Genomic DNA, 20,767 nt, shown 5'->3' with positions numbered 1-20,767 from the left:
TTGTTTTTAGACAGAACTACTGCGCCTTGGGTGTTGTCGAAAGGGCGTGAAATATTTAATTTAGGGGCCGTCAGTTACCCGCTTCAAGCTGGACGAAGAAAACGCGTGTCTCTTCGCTAGCGTGGAAAATTGAAACAACGGTGACGTTTCTCCGTTGCAAACGCCACCACGTAACCGCTTAAATCGTTCAGGTATAACAGGATGTCATCATAGCAACGCTCAAAGTGCGGGGTAGAGGAGCGGTCTCAAAATACCGGGCATTGTAAACCAAGCAGACACGCTTCGAATTCAGCGGCCGCAATCGCTAAGACGGGTGTTGTAGCTGTGAGCGTAACAGTTGGACCAACAGTTGCACTTTTCTGGGCAGCTACCACTTAAGTGACGCCTTCTCCAAGTTTGACACGTGGAAAGAAAGCTTTGAATTCAGTGACGCCTATGTCGTCTAGCCAGGGAGCGTTCTTACCACATTGTGTGCTCATCGGTAGATCTGAGTGAGTAGGCCTAGTGGCTTACCTTACACACACATATCAAGAAATAGCTGTGCTCTTCGAGAACCAGCTGGTGTGTCGACACGCATCCGCCGTCAGGTCGTGATCCATAGGATAGGTCAAACTGCGAGCACAGTGAGTCGAGGGAACTGGCAAAAGGAACAGAGGATTGCGTGAACGATCTGTCAGTGTGGGGCTGTGAGCCACGTTCTTCGTGAACAGCCATACTGTGATGGAGAACGTCGCGGTGGCAGCCGTGAGTTCGTTGGAGGACAATGCCACCATACGGGAGTACCTGGAACTTCGGCTGGGACCCCAGCACATCTTGCTGCCCATCGTCATCCCGCTAACAGTGCTGTACGTGGTGGTGTTCGTGAGCGGCGTCGTGGGCAACGTCACGGTGTGCCTGGTGATAGCGCGCAACTCGCACTTCCAGACGCCCACCAACTACTATCTCTTCTCGCTCGCCATCTCGGATCTGCTCATACTCGTCTTCGGTGAGTGCTTACGAATCGTTGATGTTCTTCCTGTTGTCGACACTGTGGTACTCGTTGTTGTTATTGTTGTTGATGTTGATGTTGTTGATGTTGACGTTGATGTTGTTGTCGTCATCTTTGTTGAGTTTATTTAGGACAATACGTCTACGTTGTCTTAGAGAACAAGGCCAAAATGTACAATTGCCAAGCGCCTTGAGGCCATCCTGCCCTACGCTCAGCAGCAGCAGGTTTCAGCACAATGACACTGCAAAAGTCGCAGTATACACACTACCAAAGCGTTCGTGCGCATGCAAGGCTCAGACGCAACAGATAACGCGACTCAAGTGGCATATTGTACCCCATATACACAAGGAAACTACTACGCAACAGCAGAACTTAACACGCTTTCAGGAGGAGCTCAACCCTGCAGATCACGTGGAGACGCCTACGGACAAATTCATTCCCAAATCCGCGACTATAGCAGTGCATACCCCGACGTCTTCGATAAACGCTGCATGAGATGCGGCGCATCTGGGACCGTAAACACGTGTACGGTCCCAGACAACACATTTGGGACACATAAACAGATTTGGCACCGTAAACACGTGTACGAAGCTGCTGTGTAAAAAGCTTTTCAAAAGCATTGCCAACCTGACGATCTTTTCGCTTCCGTGTTAAAGCTCCGATGAGTAGCTAACCGGGTTAAACGCTTTGGCGTGGCACGCACTTTAAGTGGCCTCCAGAGACAGCCGCGAGCCTTTGCCCTGAGTTGAGGCCGTGTCAAGGACCCGTGTCAGAGCTAAGGGTACCTACTAATCCTGTCGCAAAGGAGGCAGCGTTGACCTTTCGAAACCATGCGTCGGAAAATTGATGCAGCGGACGCCCTAAATAGTCTGACAAGATGGCGACGTTACCGCGTGTTCCTAGGCATGTATGCCCCCAATATCCATGCCTTAGCATAATTTGTTAGATATTCTGTTGCAGAATAGTAATGCACATAGGTGTCCCCAGGGCTGTTCATTAGGAGGGAGGGGGTCCAAGTTTCACTGCCCTCCCCCGCCCTCCGTGGTTGCCAAAACGAAAATGAAACGATGACGTGCTTCTCAGAAAGGCCTGCCATTGGTTCCCGGCTTTCTGTAGGTAAAAGTGGGAAGTAAACAGTTCTTTGAATGCAACATCATGTCCCCATAATCGTCAAAAAATATGCGCACCCATAACCCTGCGCATTAAAAAATGACGCGAAAGGTCTGACTGATTAAGGTATGGGCAGAATTGGCTCCCCCCTTTATATGATTACGGCGGGCGAGCCCCCCCCCCCCCCCCCCCCCCCGTACGCACGCCTATGGTAATGCAGTCGCACGGGCGTATATTCTGTTAACCACGTTTCCAGTACTGAAGTTCACCATGACCCAGCTGTCCAGTGACTAGAAGCATACTCGAATAATATCAAGCCGTCTTAATCCTCCTCCGATATACATTGGCCTGTATACGATAGACACTCTAGTTGCCCTCTACGCGCGACCGCTTTCTGGTTCTTCGGTTCCCAGAGCGTCGTCTAATAGAAACGATAGAATGAAAACTTATGTTCCTCTAAGCTGAACTTCTCGTAGCCTTACAGCTGACGTTAAAGATGTTAGCATGGCGTGGTCGTACCTCCTCGCTTAATGCGAGAAAAACCGTTAAATATAGGGGCCTCTCTTTTCTCATTCGCGAAATACAAAGAAACAAATCTTCCACGCTTTTCTTTCTTTCTCTTTTTTTTTGTAGTAGCTTTTAAACTTTCGCACCCAAGTGATCCTGCGCTTAGCGTCTGTTTACACTTAAGTTCCCGCGACACGCTTAAACGTCACCCTTTTTCGTTTTTTTTTTCTGAAGCAAGGCATTCTTAGCTGTCAGTCCTGCATTCTGTTGTCGCAAAGCTGCTGTTGCTCGACGGGCGTTACGCCAAGTGGAGCGCTCAGAGCGCGCAAAGAATTATTTGAGGCCGCGGTAATGAACGGTGTCGAAATGGAGGGAAAAAACAGGACAAGCGAGGCGTGAAACGGGGGCAGAGTGGTAAGTGGCGCCCCGCTGCGTCGGGAGAAAGCATCGTGTACCTATATATATATATATATATATATATATATATATATATATATATACGACGATCTATATATGCAACCGTTGTTTTCACACAACCGGCAATAAGGCTCGCTTCCGCGGGATGTCACCCACTCGGGCGTGTCTCCCAATTTCCGGGACATCCGCGCAACAAATTGCTGCTATATATAAAGAAACAGTGACGCTGAAAAGAAGCACTCTGATATCCGCGCTTCGGAACAGTACTCATACATTGGCAGAAGAAAATTTAGGGCTAGGTGATGCTCGTAAATTCGTTTCCAGCGTCTGTAGTTTGTGTCATATTGGCGTAATTTTAACTCAAACACATACATCAGAGCCAACGTTACCTGTAGTGGTCAGATTTGCAGCGAAATGACGCGGTTATCACGTGAAATTGCTCATAGAAGTCGGTATAAGAAGCAAAAAACGATGTCGTGTTTGGATCCGTGTGTATACTGTAGTTTCTTGAACGAGATACATAAGGATACATTTGTTCCTAAGGTATGCCAAGAAGAAATCACAAAACTATTTCTTTTGTTTTTTGCTTAAACGTCGTGTATAAAGGTGGATGAAAACATTCTCGGCTGTACATCGATGACAAGAACACTCAGTCCTCGTACCGTGAAGTAGTGATGATGATGATATTTCTTCAACTGCTTTTTATTACATACCTAATTGAACCTAGATGCCCCTTTCCGAGCGTAATACTAAATGTTTCTGAAGATTTCATGCTACGTAATGTTGATCGTGGTTTACATTGTCTTACGTGAACTGTATGGCATCACCTCTAGATTATTTTTTTTTCTTTGCTTATTGGCTGACACCACATAAATCGTATCTTAGATCAGCCTTTATTAATCTCATTGAGTTTATAATCTTTCATGTTTCTGTGATAATGCTTCGCTATTGCCAAATCAATTCTTCATACTGCATCATGTCTTCTCTTCATTATGCATCCTCGTATCCCTCTAACTGAATTTCGAACCTGAGCGTCCCCGTGAAGCGTTCTCTTACAACTCTCCAGAACTCCACAATTATCATCGGCCTTCTCTACTGTGATGCGCGCGCATATGGATGGATGGAAAAACTTTATTTCGTCAGAAAACAGTTGGGGACGATTCCGTGTTAGATGGCCATCAACCCAAGGTTGACGGCGACCTGTGTGGCCCACTCCACGACCCTTATCTGGACGACTGGGTCTGAGCTGGTCAACACGGCCTCCCACTGCTCGAGAGAGGGATCACGCATAATATCCGCCGGTGGCGGCACCGTGCTACATTCCCACAGTATATGGTCATAACTTGCCACTGCCTGGCACCATTTGCATTGTGGCTTAATCTCCTCCGGGTATATTTTGCTCAACACGTATGGGTTGGGAAAAGATCGCGTCAGATTCGTGCTGCCTCTGTGTGCTGTGCGCCCCAAAGAGGGGTAGTGCCCTGGTGTGATGGGTGTGCTAGAAGACGACGACGAAAAGGCTGCGGCGCGTGGAAAGATCCGCGACGAGGTTCCGAGTCGCGTGCTGGCGAAGAAGAGAAAGAAAAGGACAGACGGGCGTTCGACGCAGTCGGGTGACCGGGCCCGAGTGTCGACGCTCTGGGACGCGGTCCACGAGTTGAAGCTACGGGCTTCACGTGGCCGCTGACGTCCTCCGCCTCCAACTCTTCCTTTCGTCAAGACGCCACGCTTCTCGTCAGCCTCCACAAGCCGTCGCTTGCCTCTTTGAAGCCATCTCGCGCTCCTCGTCACTTCGCCACGTCTTTCCACGCGCCGCAGCCTTTTCGTCGTCGTCTTCTAACGCACCCATCACACCAGGGCACCCCTCTTTGGGGCGCACAGCACACAGAGGCAGCACGAATCGTATGCGCGCACATCACATCTACAACTGCCCCTCTGCGCCTTGTGACTCGCCTTAGTCACTTCCGTGCCACTAAACCCAATATAACTAACATAACTAACAGCTGGTGCGTTCGCGCACGCCATTTCCGATGTAGAAGTAAAACGAAGTAACGTGACCACACACATTAACACGACCGTCCATTCCTCTCAGCGACAGCGCTGATGCTTTATCATTTTCTGTTATCCTTGATCGTATAACGTTCCATACGATAGAGCAGCAGGCCGACCTCAATAGCATTCCCTGTCACGCGAGTACGGATTCGTGTAATCTGACGTAACGTAGCTAGGCTGACTATTACGCCGCCGTCGTTCCAGAGAGATATTATATCGAGTGTAAAACTTGAGTCTAAACGCATGTTCGTATCCTCAGCCATTTTTGCTCAAAAATCTCGTGGGTAGTTTGATTGTCTGGGCTTCTACACGTAAGGACGCTGCGTGGGTTGCGTCATCGAGCGACTACGACCGCTTTTCTAAGTTCCGCTATGCACATTCAATACGCTGCTTTAGGATCCACTTGGCCGTTACACGAAGGTCACTAAACTTAGGTCATTTGCCCCCCGTCACCATAGCACTATTGTTTCGTAGAAGAAGATATGAGCAGAATATTTGAAACTACGGCCTCATTTTTCAGTGGTTTAAGCCGATTACCGAGGCTAACGGCACGCCGCTCAGGGAAATAAAAAAACGGTAATCTTTTCTTATCTTTCAGCAGTGCTCGAAAGCACAAGAGTGCGTACTTAATCCGTCTCAGGGTCCGTAAATTTGTGAAGTAAAGCCTACTTATGTCACTGAGACAATAACCGATATCGCTTTATCTAAGCCTTAAATGGAATGCGATTTCACCACTGCAGGGGAATGCGACTCCCAGCGGGGAACAAACGGCCTAATCGCTTTGAACGGCAGAGATTTATTTATTTACTTATTTATTTATGTACAATACCCTCAGGTTCAACAGACATTACAGAGGGAGGTAAAAACATGAAAAACACGGTAAAAAACATAAAAAAAGATTAGCACAAAGAAGCAGTACAATGTTTCTGATTATGCAATAATAGTTATTGGGATACCCCTTTATGACGGATTATTTTTTCTCCGTCTTCGCTAAAATATACATACTCGATTACTGCATAACTAGCTTACGGCACTTTCGAAAAAAAAAAACATTGAACTCCCTGAGATGTCCATGTGGGCGGTGTCGCAAGTGCTTGCGTCATACCGAACTCTGTTTTAGAGATACCTGGCTCTCTCCAAGGGAGTAAGCTTACATCTATCTCCTCTAAGTCTCTCTATGTGCCAGCATTTTCGCGAGTTACGCAACAACCTCGTTGACCTTTCGCCCACACTCCCGCGTAAAACGGCACGCTTACGCTGAAAGTGCATAACTTCTATAAGCTGAACCCTCGGGTGAATTCATCGTCATCATAATCGTCATCATAATCAGACTGACCCCGCCCACTGCAGGGCAGAGGCCCCACCCCCTCCCATGTTGCGCCAGTCAACCCGGTCCTGCGCTTGCTGCGGGCACGTTACGCCCCCCTCCCCCAAACATAGGCATGTGCAGGGTTTCCCATTAATGGGGGGGGGGGGGGGTCAAGGGGCAAAGCTTTATCTTAGCGCCCCCTCCCCATCTCTCTCCTTTTGGTCGAGCCCAAAACACAACATGCTTCACAATGTATGAAGAAAAAATTGCAGTGGCTTAGCTCGGCTATGCCAGGATATACGTAGCGTTAGCAAAGGTTCAGTTGATTATTCTGAGCTTTCCAGATTGTCTAGGTTAGCATGATTGTCATGCTTACTGCTGCTCCAATGACACACACACGGTATACGTATTATGCGGCACATGTATATTTATTTTTGCTCAACGTCAGGTTGCTTCTTCATTCCTCGTACACTGAACCGCTAATTGCCAGGCAACTACTTCGGGGTCCGATGACATAAGCTTCTCGGCTCTTCTGCGCCGTTGAGCAGCATTTGCGCTCTCCTTCTCCATGGCGTTACCCACCTGCAAACGCCAGTCAGAGGCGCTATCAAGCGGCACCAGCGCATTGTCAGACGGCGACTGCACAGCGAAGGCGAATAGCTGCGCGCGCCATGGCTACGACGTCACCCCTCTCGAATGCGCAGAGCAGCAGCGGCGAGTCGCGCGCGCCGGCGCCAGTCTGTCTGCCCGGCTACGACGCCACTCCTCCCGCTCTCCGCCACCAGCAGCGGCGAGCCGCGCGCGGCGGTGGCGGAGAGCGCGTGAGATGCCGGCTCCGCAGTGATCTTCGCGCATGCGCAGCACGGCTTATGAGGAACCACGCGAAATCGGCTCCGGCTAGGCAAGTGTAGCTAACGCTACAAAAAAGAAAATAAAGCGATGACGTGCTTTTCCCACTGGCCTGCCTTAGGTTCACGGCTCTCTGAGAGAAAAGATAGGAAGCAATCAATTCTTGGAATGCAACATCAAGGGTGTTCGGCCGCCATCCATTATCGCGAAAAATCTGCGTGGCCGTAACCCTGCTCTGTAACCAGTGAGGGGCAGGGCCGACTCAGTAACGGTGTTGGGCAGACACAGCTCCCAACTCTCCCCCCCCCCCCCCCCCCATGCGCACGCTTATGCCTGCAAACTTCTTAATCTCATCTGCCCAATTAACTTTCTGCCCCGCCCCCCCCCCCCCCCCCCCCGCTCTTGGAATCGAGTCTGTCGCTCTTAATGACCAACGGTTATGGTGCCTTTACTCTGCATGCCCTGCCCGTGCCCGTTTCTTCTTTTTGATTTCGGCTAAGATGTCCTTAACACCCGTTTGTTCCCTGACCCACCCTGCTATCTCATAGTTCAATTGCTTTGCCCTAAAACTGGGCATTGCCAATGCTGTCGTTGTTTGAATCGTGCGCGGCCCCAAAGCGAGCAAACCATTTCCTCATCGCAAATAACAATATAGCCGTGCGTGACATGACAACTGTGCTCACAAGAAATTTTTTTACAATTTGTAAATGGGGACACAGCTCCAAAAAGATGCTATTCACAACCGAGGAACACATACATGACAAGCGCTGAGTATAAATATGTAACTAACTAGTTCAATGAATCAGACTTCTGTATAATCTTTTATATGTCGTGCACAGTCCCAACCGCATCTAATTTGCTCAAACAAACCGTACTTTCAGTTCCACCTTTCTTACAGTGTTCCACGAGCTAAAAATAAAAGACCGCATATATTAAGAGTGCGTTTTGCTCGCCAACATCGCGATATGATCGTGAGGCACGTCCTGTGTGGGACCCCATAATATTAAGGCGAAAGCCTTGGGTGCCTCATCAAACGCGAAAATTCATGATGATGAAAAATCGTGATCGCGTTCATGAAAGATCATGAACAGATCGCCAGAATGTGTGACGTCACTATGACTTCATCGTGACGTCACAGTGACGTAACGTAACGTCACATGATGACGTCATCACATGACATCGTAGCTTGGTCAAAGGTGGGCCGATCACGAAGGCAGTACAAAACCAGGTGAGGTGCCTCCGATCCTGGAGGCAGTGGAAAACCATGTTAGGTGCCGAAAGCTTTCGGAGGGTGGCGGGGCAGGATCGATACATCGACTGAGAAAAAAAAAAATCAAGATGGCTTTCGCCTTCCAGTCGCCATAGGTGAGTGCATAAGGAACCTAGTGAGCTTTTTAGCCACCTCGGGTCCCCAAGTCGTACTTGAATTTAACAAACGCACTTGTTTGTGTAGCATCGATATTCAGACGTGGCCACCATAACCAATATGAGACCCGATGCCTATAGCCCTGTAAACGAGGGCCATTGCCACTAGTCTAAGCCTTAGTGGTTCTTCAGGCTTTGTCCTACTTTGTTGGACCTTAACTAGGCTGGTGATTAGGGCTAGTTGGCTGTTCGTGGCCGCAGAAACGGCGCATGAAAGCAACGGAAAACACAGAGGCGCACGACCGTTGAGTTAAGTCGTGTGTCCTCTCTAGAAGCCCGGAACAGATTGTGTAAGCACTCCTTTGGTCTTTCTTTTTCACACACACACACACAAAAAGAGATTTCTGAGCATGCTGTAATATCTGTGTTCCTTGTGATGTCAGTGCTATAAATTGTGTGTTTATGGGAGAAATATTGCAGTTTGCTTGTGCGCTCTTTTAACGATCTTCTGTGTACCCAGAGGCCTGTGCCCCTTCTTCAGGAAAGCAAGCAGATATCGCTAATCATCTTACCCAGGTTTTCTATCTATAAGTTGCCCTTGTATTTAGACAGACGGGGAACGACTTGGACGCATGAACAATATTCTGGCAGAGCGGTAAGCTTTTCCTATAGGGACAGCTTAGCGGTTTGCCATGGTACCGTTAGTCTACGGTCTAACGAGTTCTCGTACGCCTTTGTGCATGGCACATCTGGGAGGTCGTTCGCTGCATAGTCATCATATTGCTCCACATTTAGTTACACTTTTCGCTATCAGACATCCCGCCATTAGAACACTGAGCTTTGCCTATTCAGACGAAAGCATATCGAAACGAAAAAAAACATTCTGGTCGTTGCAAGCGACTGTATAACCGTAGCATCGCCAGAACCCCGCTCATAAAAGCCTCACCACCATAGCTTCTGCTCCCCCCAAGGTCTGCTCGACCAAGCGAAGTGTGACGTAATGCAGCCATGCGGCTTTGTCCAGCCGATACCTTGTTCTTCGTCGTTTATACCATCAAAGGTTCTGGCACTTTTTAAATGAGGCATGCGGAACTCCCATAATCATCGTCTCGATATACATTGTTTGACTTCGATTATGCCTGACGCGGCTCATTTCAGCATTGATCCAACTCCGTTCCGAGGTTCTTCCCGTCAGCCCTGTTTGCCGGCATGGGTCGTTTTGATTATGTCGAGTAGCGCAGCTCATTTTTTTTATCTTTTCATTCAAGAAGTGTTCTTACACATGCTTCTTCTAGCATCGTACTACCGCTGAGGTGCATCAAACTCTTTTACGACAAGGTCGCTGAAGATTGTCTTGAAAGGGTGTTCGTGTAACCGAATTTTATGTGCACTATAGCGTTGTGTGACTGGACTGTACTTTGTGTTGGTTTTCGTGTTGCTATGTGAATGGACATTATGATTATGTGCTTTTTCTATGACTTGACTGACTTGCGTTAACTGTGCCTAGTTGCTTTTGTATTTCATTTTTTTCTCTCATTGCTATAATTTTCACAAACTCCATTTCCTGTGAAAAGGAGTAGCTGGTGCTATATAAAAGTGCTTACATCTCCTAAACAACATATAATTAAAGACAGCGTAAAAATGATTTCGTATGTTCGCAACTCCCCACCTGCCCTCCAGTGCCAGCATTGCGGACGTAAAACAGGGACCTAGAAGAAAAGTTCAATGCTATACAGCTGCGACATGGAACAACTTTCGAAGCTGGTGAAAAGGAACGAGTTAACGTTCATGAAATCGTGCCCTTATAATTTTGAAAACTGCAACAAGTACAGCCGAAGCAGGCGAGAAAATATTTCGTCATGTCTGGAACTCCGATATTTCCACGGCAACTAAGAAGTTGGTTGGGGTGTAGACGATGGCGAAACTGCTTTTCCAAGGCTTGAAAGTGCCTTGCGAATCTGTTTTCACCGGCACTCTCTCAAAAAGTTGCTGTCTGTCTAGAACATGGTTCGAGCGAAGTTGCGTGTTCAGTGCATCATAAAGGGTGTCGGAAACTCCATAAAAAAACGATTGCTCCAGCGTCTCCTCAACGTTTTATGGTCCATAAAAGGTGGTCGTGGTTTCTATATAAGGAGGCTCTCTAACCCTTAACAAAAAGGAAACCCAAGAAACCGCCCTAAACCATCGACGCTAATTCCGATGCTAACCGTCGATGCATTGCTTAGTAGACACCTGGCTAGATACGAATATTTTTTTAAACATAACAGCTGCATTGAAAACAGAAAACTTCCACATAGTTATTGTTGGGTATGATGCAGCTAGGTGATGAGAGATCGCAGGTGTCAGTATACACGGGTATATTGCAATCGCATATGCGTTTCATTATCTTCAACAAAAATTCAATTGCGAAGAGGCGCTCCTCCTGTCCATTTCTTGTCGTCGTCCTTGCCCATATGCACTCAAAGTTTCCAGTATGTTACCATGGCAACTCGCCAAACTGTCTATCCGTTCGAACAAAATTTCACTTGCACGTCAATGAAGTGCCATCTTGCAATTAATAGATCCATTAATATTTTATGTTCAGCGAGAAATTCAGAACATTTAAGTAAGTGCTGTTCAATGTCAGCAAGGCCTTGACACAGCACGCAAGAGGGTGATGTGCTAACACTCGTACGGTTTGCGTCTCTGTGTCTTTGGTCAGTTCAGCGTTATAGAGCTGATGTTCATGTGGTGATGCTGTTGCGTTTGAGGTTGAAGTATGTGATGTTAATGTGACTGTTGTTGATACGCCTGATGTTGATGTGCCTGAAGTGTTGATACGCCGTAGTTTGCGCGGACCCTGTGCTGATGAGATAACGGAGACCGATCACCTACCAATGTGGTCTCCACAGCAACAATCTTTGTTCGATACTTACGACATAAATCAAACAATATTGCTGTCAAACATACGCGACATAACAGCGTGAAAATGGAAAATTATCCGTAATAACAAGCGACATTCTCAACATCCTCACCGCTACAAAAAAACTAAACCAAAACCACATCCTGACGGAAAATTAAAAACTGTGGCGATTTGGGCCTGTCGGTTGTACATCACAAACGATATGCAGCGCTAGAAACACGGACAAAAGAAGACAGGCTGTGTCTTGTGGCTGCGAACCTCTTTTTTTCACAGTTTACTGCTGTCAGCAGAAGTGGTGACAGGCTCACCAGCGAGATTACAGAGGCCAAAAAAAAAGATATCTTTATTAGTTTCAGGCTGTGTCAGCATTCGTTATGTACACCTGTCAGATAAAGAGTTGTCCTCTCTCAGAAAGTAAGTAGTGTGCGCACGTGCGACCGTGACGAGCACAGTAAGAACGCCTGTGTTGTTCGATAGACCTTTATTGGTAGTTAGCGCTCGCATGTCGTATCGTCTCTTCTTTGTCTCTGTGTTTCTTGCGCTACATATCGTTTCCGAAGGATAAGTTCGATACAGTGGTACTTCCGTAAACATCGCGATTGCCGTGAATCAGGGTCACAACTGCACTTGTATTACTGGCTGCTATTGCTGGCTGCGGAGAGAGTGTTCTGCGGAAGTGCTTTCTAAAGCTCTGACAAAATCACATTTCCCTTTGCAGAGGGCGCGGGAATCAAGACAAATAATCGACCAATATTCGCTCACGTTTCCTCGGTGGCAAACTTGATAGAAGTGGTCCGACTGACGAAGTTTCTTTTGTAAGCAGAAGTTTCGGGGCGGGATTTCCTCCCGCAAAAAGCTTCCTCCCCCGGATGTCCTTCGAGAAAGCGGATCTGTTGACGAAAACCGGAAGTCATTGATTGGAAACACGGTGTCCCTAGGCTTTCCGTGTTCCACAAAGTGTCAATTTCGACGCGCCCCTCTCGCGGCTTTGACAGCAAGTTGGGATGTCTGCGTAGCAAACAAATTATGGCAATAGGCTTTTTCAATAAAAAAAGAACAAGTAGACAGGAAAACACAGACTTTGAAAGATAAGAAGATTTCTTCTGGTCTGCGCGGGTGCACCTACACCTATCCTGCATTTTGTTTTTGTTACTTTTTTTTACCTTTAGAGGGGTCGTTCTGAAAAGCGAGAAATGGTACGAGAGATGAACACAAACCGGAAGTGACGCTATTAAGTTTCTTCGAGAGTGAGTTTGTTCGACACAAACTAAAAGGAGAGGAATTAGAAAGAAACATGTCTTTTTCAGCGTGCTGAGGTTACCTCTGTACGTTGCCCACAAAACGTCATTTTAGAAACTTGCTTGGGGCAAAGTCACCGATATCACACTGACAAGTGTTTACAGCGTAGACGGTGTGCTGGTTTCTTTGTATTGTAATTGTTATGCTGCGTTATATTTCTTCATCTCTCTCTTTCGACCTCTTTAGATTTATGAAATAAGTCCTAGAATACTCAAGAATAAGGAAAATTTAATATTTGCTCACTGCATTTATAATTACTGTTTTCTGTAGCGGCCGGCATTTTTAATATGACTACATGCATCCACTAAGGCATTAATTAGTAAAATGTAATTAACTTCTTAATCAGCAGAAACGGCCATTCGGGTTAAACGGGAGAATTGAAGTGCTTCCTGCGAAGAGCCCATTGCCGCTTCGAGATATGGAAAAGGCGGTCTGTGGTAACGATTGACTAGTAACAATTACCAGGGTTAATAATTACCTTATTCTTACTACCACAGGGTATAGGCACTGTTAAAGCTGTGCAACTCACGTAGGGGCATACTAGAGCCGGTTGCAAGCTAAGAATAAATACAGTAGAACCCCGCTGTTACGCTCCCAGTGCTGAGTTTTCCTGGCTATTACGTTGTTTCCGGCCGGCGCCGGCATAGCTCCCATACGATCCAATGCATTGGGAACCCCGCTGTTACGTCGCAACTGTACGACCATTCCCGCATTGCACGTTGCGAACCGGCGCTCCTAGACATCCCAGGCAGCCGTGTTGACTTTTCTCGTGGCTTGGCTTGGTCCGCTTGGTGGCTTGACGATCCAACTGGCCGCCAGGACTGCTGATGGCGACATCTATGGTGCATTTTTAAGCCCGGACACCTGAAATACGACCCCCGAGATCTGCATTTTTCATCTAAACATGGCGTATATGACGTGGGTGGGTAGGAAAAATTGGTTTGGTTGCATTCAACAAAAGTTTGCGCCGACTGGGTGCCGGGGCAGGCTCATCGCTATCGTTATTGCAGGAAATTATCTTCGTGGTCTTCTTGGTCTCCTCGCCTTTCCCGTCTCTCTCTTGTGGGATGTCGTGTTTGCTCGTGTGTTCGTGCGCTGTCGTCTTAGTACTTCTACGCTTCCAACGCGCCAAATTGACAAACAGGATGGCACTGAGGAAGCGGAAGCCATTTTCGCTGCAAGTGAAGTTAAACATTCATAAACGGCTACATCGGCCGTAAGAGCACTGGATTTGATGAGGAGATTTGCGCGCAGAAACGACGAAAGCCACAGGCACGGCAGGTTCTTGAGAGATGCTTTGTAATTATTGGGAGTGAGAAAATGCGCTAGGTGACACTGCACGATTCCTTCATGCGAAATATCTGAAATAAAATTGTGTGCTTCTCGACACTGCACTAATTTCTCATTTTTTCCCGTTTCCCGGCTCGAACGTAGCTTTTTACGGTCCCATAAAAAACGTATCAGCGGGGTTTTGGTTCTACTGTAGAAGCTCCGCCCCCATAACTGCGGTGCGCCTGCCATTCATCTGCGCAAGAGAGTAGGCCTAGGTGGTTACTGTTGTAACATTAAGTGCTTTCGTAGCTGAGCCAAACACTATGCACATTGAAAATTAAAAGTTCGTCGTTTCTGCCTAAAATACTACGCTCGGCCGAGCAGTGATGTCAAAATGTTTGTTGAAGTTTCAAGGAAGCTGGGCTTTTCGAACGAAAACTAGCGACAGGAACATGATTCTGTATGGGAATATCATGTAACTGATAAACGCTCTAACTTTTCGACGTCACGAAATTGAGCAATTGCGAATGGATGGGGTGCTTGTGCAAAATCACTGTGCGTGAGACAGCGACGACTGTGCGCGGAGCTAGCATTTATTGTTAGGTTGTAAGCGGCTATACTATAACTGGATGATGATTCATCCACCTCATACAGTAATAGGCCACGCAAGCCATGTTCCCTTATGCCCTTGACATCGTCACATAGGCGCCCTTCACCACAACTACACTGACGAGACGTGTCTGCGTACCATCAGCCGTTTCGCGTGCCATAGATCCACTTTCGCCAGGAAGTACCGGACGCATTGCGAGCGCTAGTGAATGTGTGTACTAAGCACAAAAAACACTGCAGCGCAGGCGCAGCCATCTGACTTCCTGACACGCAACGTAGCATTCACTTCCAATGCATTTTCGAGCACTCAGTCTCGACGGCTTCGATCTAACTGCCCGCAGTCTGTGCCAAGTTCAACTCGATAAATCGATCTCAGTAGCAACCTTTCGGTAACCCACCATCCAATGCGGTGACGGAACACGCCTTAAATTATGGTAATGTTAAGCATATCATGATATAATAAGATCCGGGGGACGGGGTGCGAAAAATGGGTTGTGGCCATGAAAATTTAGGAGGCCTTACTTAATCAGGCAACAGGGGGGAGGGGGGGGCAAGCGAGGCTTGGTGAGGGAATGCCTGACGTACTGCTTTTCTTTCTTTCTTTCTTTCTTTCTTTCTTTCTTTCTTTCTTTCTTTCTTTCTTTCTTTCTTTCTTTCTTTCTTTCTTTCTTTCTTTCTTTCTTTCTTTCTTTCTTTCTTTCTTTCTTTCTTTCTTTCTTTCTTTCTTTCTTTCACATTGCGCAATGCTCCCTGCTAACTATTTCCGTCCTTCGTGCCGGGAATTAAACCTTCACCCACGCACTTAGCAGTGCAACACTTTAGTTGCTACAGGCAACAACGACGGTAACGCGTTCGTATCCAGGCAACAATGAAACGTGTCAACGTGAAGTGGCAAGTGATGTCCTTAAAAGATCAGATTGCCATATATCAGAAACAGCTGATCGCCGAGAACACCACGCTAGAGAGAGAATCAGTTATTGGAAAACGGCGCATACAAATACGCACGTCGCCGGCGCACCCACGTGGTCCGCATTTCTACACACCCTCATTTCTGGTCCCTCGCCGGCGCCGGGTTGCAGGCGTACGATGCCGCCGCCAGTAATATCTGCAACTCACTCTGTAGTTACGAGTGTCCTGTTTTAAAGACGATAGTCTTTCTTGGGTAACTTAAACGCAGAAGTTTTGGTCTGTCTGTCTTTCTGTTTGTCTGTTTGTCACCCCATTCAGCCACCCGGCCAAAGTTTAACCACTTGCTGAACGCCCAGCCATCTGAACTGGTAGCGCCGTTCGTACTGGTGAACATTGTCGATCAAAAAGCAAATGTTAGGCATATCTGAGGCGCAAAATCAATACGTAAGTATTAGGCGGTATGTTCCTTTACTAGAAAACACATAGATACGTAATTATAAAGACCATAGTGTTTCTTGGGCTGCGCGGAAAATGCTAGTGTTTTTTGGGCTGCGCTGCAAATTCGACGCTATGAGACAGATGCGGCGATTCAACATAGAGGAGGAGGACTCATGTATTATGGCCGGCAGAAGACTATCGTCTTTCGACGACATTTGCAGCGAAGCACGCAGATACGCTGCCAATTTTTTTTGTAATGGAAGATGTCGCAATGTGTTGTTATTAATGCACATTTGAAATAAAAATGCGTTGTATTGTTGCTCCTGTATTTGTTTCTCCATCCTTTTATTTTCTTGCTGTTTATTTATCGTGTTTTTTTACCCTGTTTATTTACCCTGTCGCTGTATAATTCTCTTTTTGATCTTTATTAGGTGCAGCACAGTTTGCTGTAAGTGCGCCAAGTGTATTTGGGGGAGGGGGGGGGCGGAGCTAGTCATGCTACTTCTCAGCTTTATCCCCAGACTCCCTCATCTTATTGATGTAAAATAAAGGACCTATTACTATAGAAACTTCGTTTGAAAACGGAACCTCCTAGAATGTTTATCGGTATTTTATCACCTGCGCCCACCCAGAGAAACACCGTAGCAAGAAACGCAAAAGAAAAATCCTGGGGCGCTTTCAGTAATGAATTGCTTTGGCGAGATTGCAGCGAAGTTTCGTGTGGAATCCTATTATCAGGGCGCGCAAAACAAAGGGGGAGGGGATGCGAATGCATCCCTTAAGAGCAAACAAACAGGTTTTAGCGAGCACATGTGAAAAAAAACTATTTCCTTTGTCCATACAAAGTAGGCAACAATGCAAGTTATCGCATTGTGTTTCCTGGGGGTGCAAACGGAGACTCAGACGAAACTTCTTTGTTGGATAGCGGTCCAGCTACTTCCCCTCGCTTCCTCACTATTCAATCACCGCTACCCCCACGCGGGACTTCGGTTTCTTCGTTCAGTTGGATAGGGCTAGCGCAGGATTTCGTTAATGGCTCCTTAGAGGAATGGATCCCGCAACGACGGCCCAGTTACCGCGCGCGATTAGACAGTGGAGAAAAATCGACCGATGGCGAACCACGAAAGCCGCCGGAGTTGGTGCCGCACCGAATAGGAAACACGGTTGTGCACTGGTGTAGCGCTTCTCGGCTCGATGGATCCGCACCACCTCAGAAACCGTTTTCGCACTATTTACAGCTTCACGCGCTTATTTTTTTAGCTGGCTATAGAACTTCTTAGTGACACGTTCCTACCAAGTGAACGCATGCGCAGAGCGGGGTGTGTACTCGCTGCTCGCTTCGCTAGCAGTGTAATGCAATGTTTAAAAAAATCGGCGCGCAAACAAGGACACAAGAGAGAATAAAGACACGACAAACGGCGTTTTTTTTTTCAAGACGCCACAAACGCATTGACTTCTCTCGTGTGTCTGCGTCTTTACGCCAAGTCTTTTAACATGAATAAATATAAACTAGCTCCGCGCTCTGTCATTCTGAGGTGTATTGCAAAGAATGGCTCGTAAATTTTTGGTATATTTGTTAATGACAGGACAATCTTATTAATTAGCAACAATCACGTCGGCATACATGAGACAATGCGCATGCATTGATGACATTAATCTTGTATGATATGAGCCGCGCGGATCACTAACCTATTGGTTGATTGGCTGTTCTTAGTAACATGGCGCAACCTATCGCGGGGTAACGGCCATAAAACGCCTTTTGTCGAACATGAGCCATCTGCAGTATTTCTCTCTTTTTTTGACAGCTTTAGCTCGTGCTGATGATAATGGTGCTGCTGAAGATCGAGAATACAGGCGAAGTATGCAACAGGCAGGACTAGTGAAAGTCCATGGTGTAAGCCGGATAGCAGGAGTCGCAACTACAATACTCACTAACTACGCTGCAACTCAGATCAATTGAGTGCTTTCCCCTCATTCCCACATGCGGAGTGACCGAAAGAAAAATTACAGGACGCTGCTTTTCCGCTACCACTGTGAATCTGTGCTTTGTTGGTATCCTCAAACTGATATCACACAATGTCCATATGATTGTGGTAGTTTTCACTAGCAAGAATCAAAGGTAAATTTTGAAAGTTTCGTGCATTGTCGACCCCTGATTTTACTCGGTGAATTGCCCGGCATTAGGAACAGCAAACGTAGTTCGTAATCTAGGCGTTCTTATTTCACTCATGTATTCGGAAAATCAGAAAATTCTGTTGTTGTTGGTCAAAAAAAAAACAGGAAAGTTAATCTAATTACAGTACTCTTCATGAGGCGGCCAACACAGAGCTAGGTTCTCCACTTCTCACTTATGACGAGGTCACACAGCATTACATACGCCAACGACAGCGATACCAACCACCACCAGCGCCCTTCACACGAGAGGAGGCTGTCGCACTTCGCCGACTGCAGACCCGAAGGTTTCCAAATCTGCACTTCCTGCACAAATTATATCCGACTCGCTATACCAACGCCTGTCCAGGATGTGGCGCCATCCCCACAACATTTCACGTCACCGTAGAGTGCACCGCTGCCTACTTTCCTCCCCTCCCACCAATCCTTCGGTCCACCCGTACCCCAGAGCAGTGGGAAGGCATCCTTCGCGAAGGCGCCCCCGAGGTCTGTCGGGCGCTCGTCCAGCGGGCCCGGGCTATCGCAGAGGTTGCCATAGGAGTCCCGGAATAGGGACCCTCCCCGTTTTCTTTGAATTTTAATAAAGGAATGTTTTCATCATCATCATCATCATATATAATGAACTGTATTACTGTGAGTAGTTCAATCTCAGTGATACGTAAACACTAACGTACATGAGCATAGCAAGAGTGCTGGTAGCAAGCGGTAAATCGAATATGTAAATCTCTATCTATCCAGTCTATAGAAGTACAGTGTAGTAATTCGAAAACCATTACGTTGTCAGCGTGAGCCTTTTAACCATGGTTGCCATTGACGACTACCTTGCGCCGAATTGGCTTCTTTAAGACTGTCTGGCGACATAAGTTTCTGGCTTGCGCCATGGCTACTTTCTGGCTACGTTGGACATTTATACTGGCGCATTTATTAGCCATTTTCTTTATTAGCTGTCGATAAAATACGCTGTTTCCAAGCCGTTCTGTGGTGTCAGTCGATGCGAGCACGCGTTTCCCACCTCCCCCCCTCCTCCGCAGGCTGGCGTACATCGAGTTACCTCAACGCAACACGGGGCGCGCTGGCAAAAAAAAAAAGAAAAAAGAAAACATAGAGGATGCTTGAGCTTCGCCTTCAAGAGTAGAACGCGATAGCGTATTTGGGCTCCGTGCTCATCGCCTTAAACCCCGACGCAAGGAAAGGAGCATTTGTACGCGTAACGTTGGCCGTTTCAAACTATTCTAGAATGTCTACTGGGTGTACAGTTGCAAAGTGCCCACTAAGCCATAATTCTTCCTTTCGTAAGTTGGCGAAGTGCCACATGTCATGCGCACCTGTGCAGCTGCACGCTTTTCAATGGGTGGACAGCTTCAAACCACCCACTCGTTGCGCAATCCACATGTTTTCGACCCCTGGCGCGATTCTACGATTTTGCCAGGCAATATTAGGGTAAGGCGGGGCAAAATGAGACGCTGGGCAAAACGCGACATTTTGACTTTGCCGCCCTCTAAAGCTAATACGAAAAGTACATTTTCTTTGCTTCTCTATTTCAGCGATAGGTGCCGGTAGTTTGCGGCATTTTATGTGTAATTGTTTATGATTGCTCACAGCGTTCGCGCGGGAAAAATTGCGAGGCTGATGTCAGTGTGTTCGTGACCCGCCAAAAAAGGGCGAAATTCTGCTCGGCCAAATTTTCGGATCCGTGCATGAAGCTACTGCGGCATCAGTACAACAATGTAATTATTTATGTTGTTACTTTATACTACTAGCTACATGCCACCAAAATTTTAGTTCATTTGGTGCCGTGGGCCAAAGGGGAATTTTTTTTTAATGCGGGCATTTGAGAAGGGCGAAACGCGACAAAAGGGCATTGAATTGCCTTAGAGAGTGTCTTATTAAGTGAACCATTTATTAACACTCACTATATATAATATTGGTTTGTTAAGGATGGTGCGGACGTACAAGAGAATATCATCTTGAGTTTCCTGGGAGGAAAACGACATGAAAAAAGCAGTGAATGCTTTTCAGGAGTTTCGGAGCAGCAAAGCGCCGGGTTCTGTGTGGATACAATGCGTGGAATGCAAAAAGTGGGCGCATGAAGACTGCGTGGCGGCCCACGGAGTGAATTTGGAGTGCTTCTACTGAAAGAACTGAAAGGATAAAATTTTTTCACGCTGTCTCGTTTTGCTTCACGCCGCGTCTCGTTTTGCCTTGCAGGTTGGGGCATCTCTTGTTTCTTTTTAAAATAATATTTTTAACAGTCGCAGCATCGCCATATTTATGTAGCACATACCTTGTACCCAAAAGAAAGTTCCTGTGTTAAGATTTTATGGTAACGAGTGAAATAAAAAATATTCACTGTTTTCAAATTTTTGTCGCCTTTTGCCCCGCCTAACCCTACGTAAGCTGAGCTAATAAAATGTAATCTGCGGCTTCAAGGAAAACTGCTTCAACGTTTAATGTTCGCACTGACTTGTTGGCAGCAATGCTCCAAAATTACTGTGTGTCTGGCAACAGCTCTACCTATTCTACGGAAACTATATGGGTGGCGCACTGAATTTATTATATTTTATTCATT

General features: G+C 46.8%; 1 protein-coding gene across 1 annotated transcript in view; it reads left to right on the top strand.

The window, feature by feature from the left end:
- The first annotated feature begins 548 nt into the window (after positions 1 to 548).
- The window catches only part of LOC119401695 (neuropeptides capa receptor), a 34,096-nt gene continuing 13,877 nt past the window's right edge, over positions 549 to 20,767 (top strand). The window contains exon 1 of the mRNA XM_037668618.2: positions 549 to 985. Within this exon, the coding sequence (XP_037524546.1) occupies positions 721 to 985 (265 nt within the window). The 5' untranslated portion in view covers positions 549 to 720. The remainder of the gene's footprint in view (positions 986 to 20,767) is intronic.

Source organism: Rhipicephalus sanguineus, chromosome 8 (genome assembly GCF_013339695.2).
Source record: "Rhipicephalus sanguineus isolate Rsan-2018 chromosome 8, BIME_Rsan_1.4, whole genome shotgun sequence".
NCBI classification, from domain to species: domain Eukaryota; kingdom Metazoa; phylum Arthropoda; class Arachnida; order Ixodida; family Ixodidae; genus Rhipicephalus; species Rhipicephalus sanguineus.
This window is presented reverse-complemented; position numbering and strand designations above follow the sequence as displayed.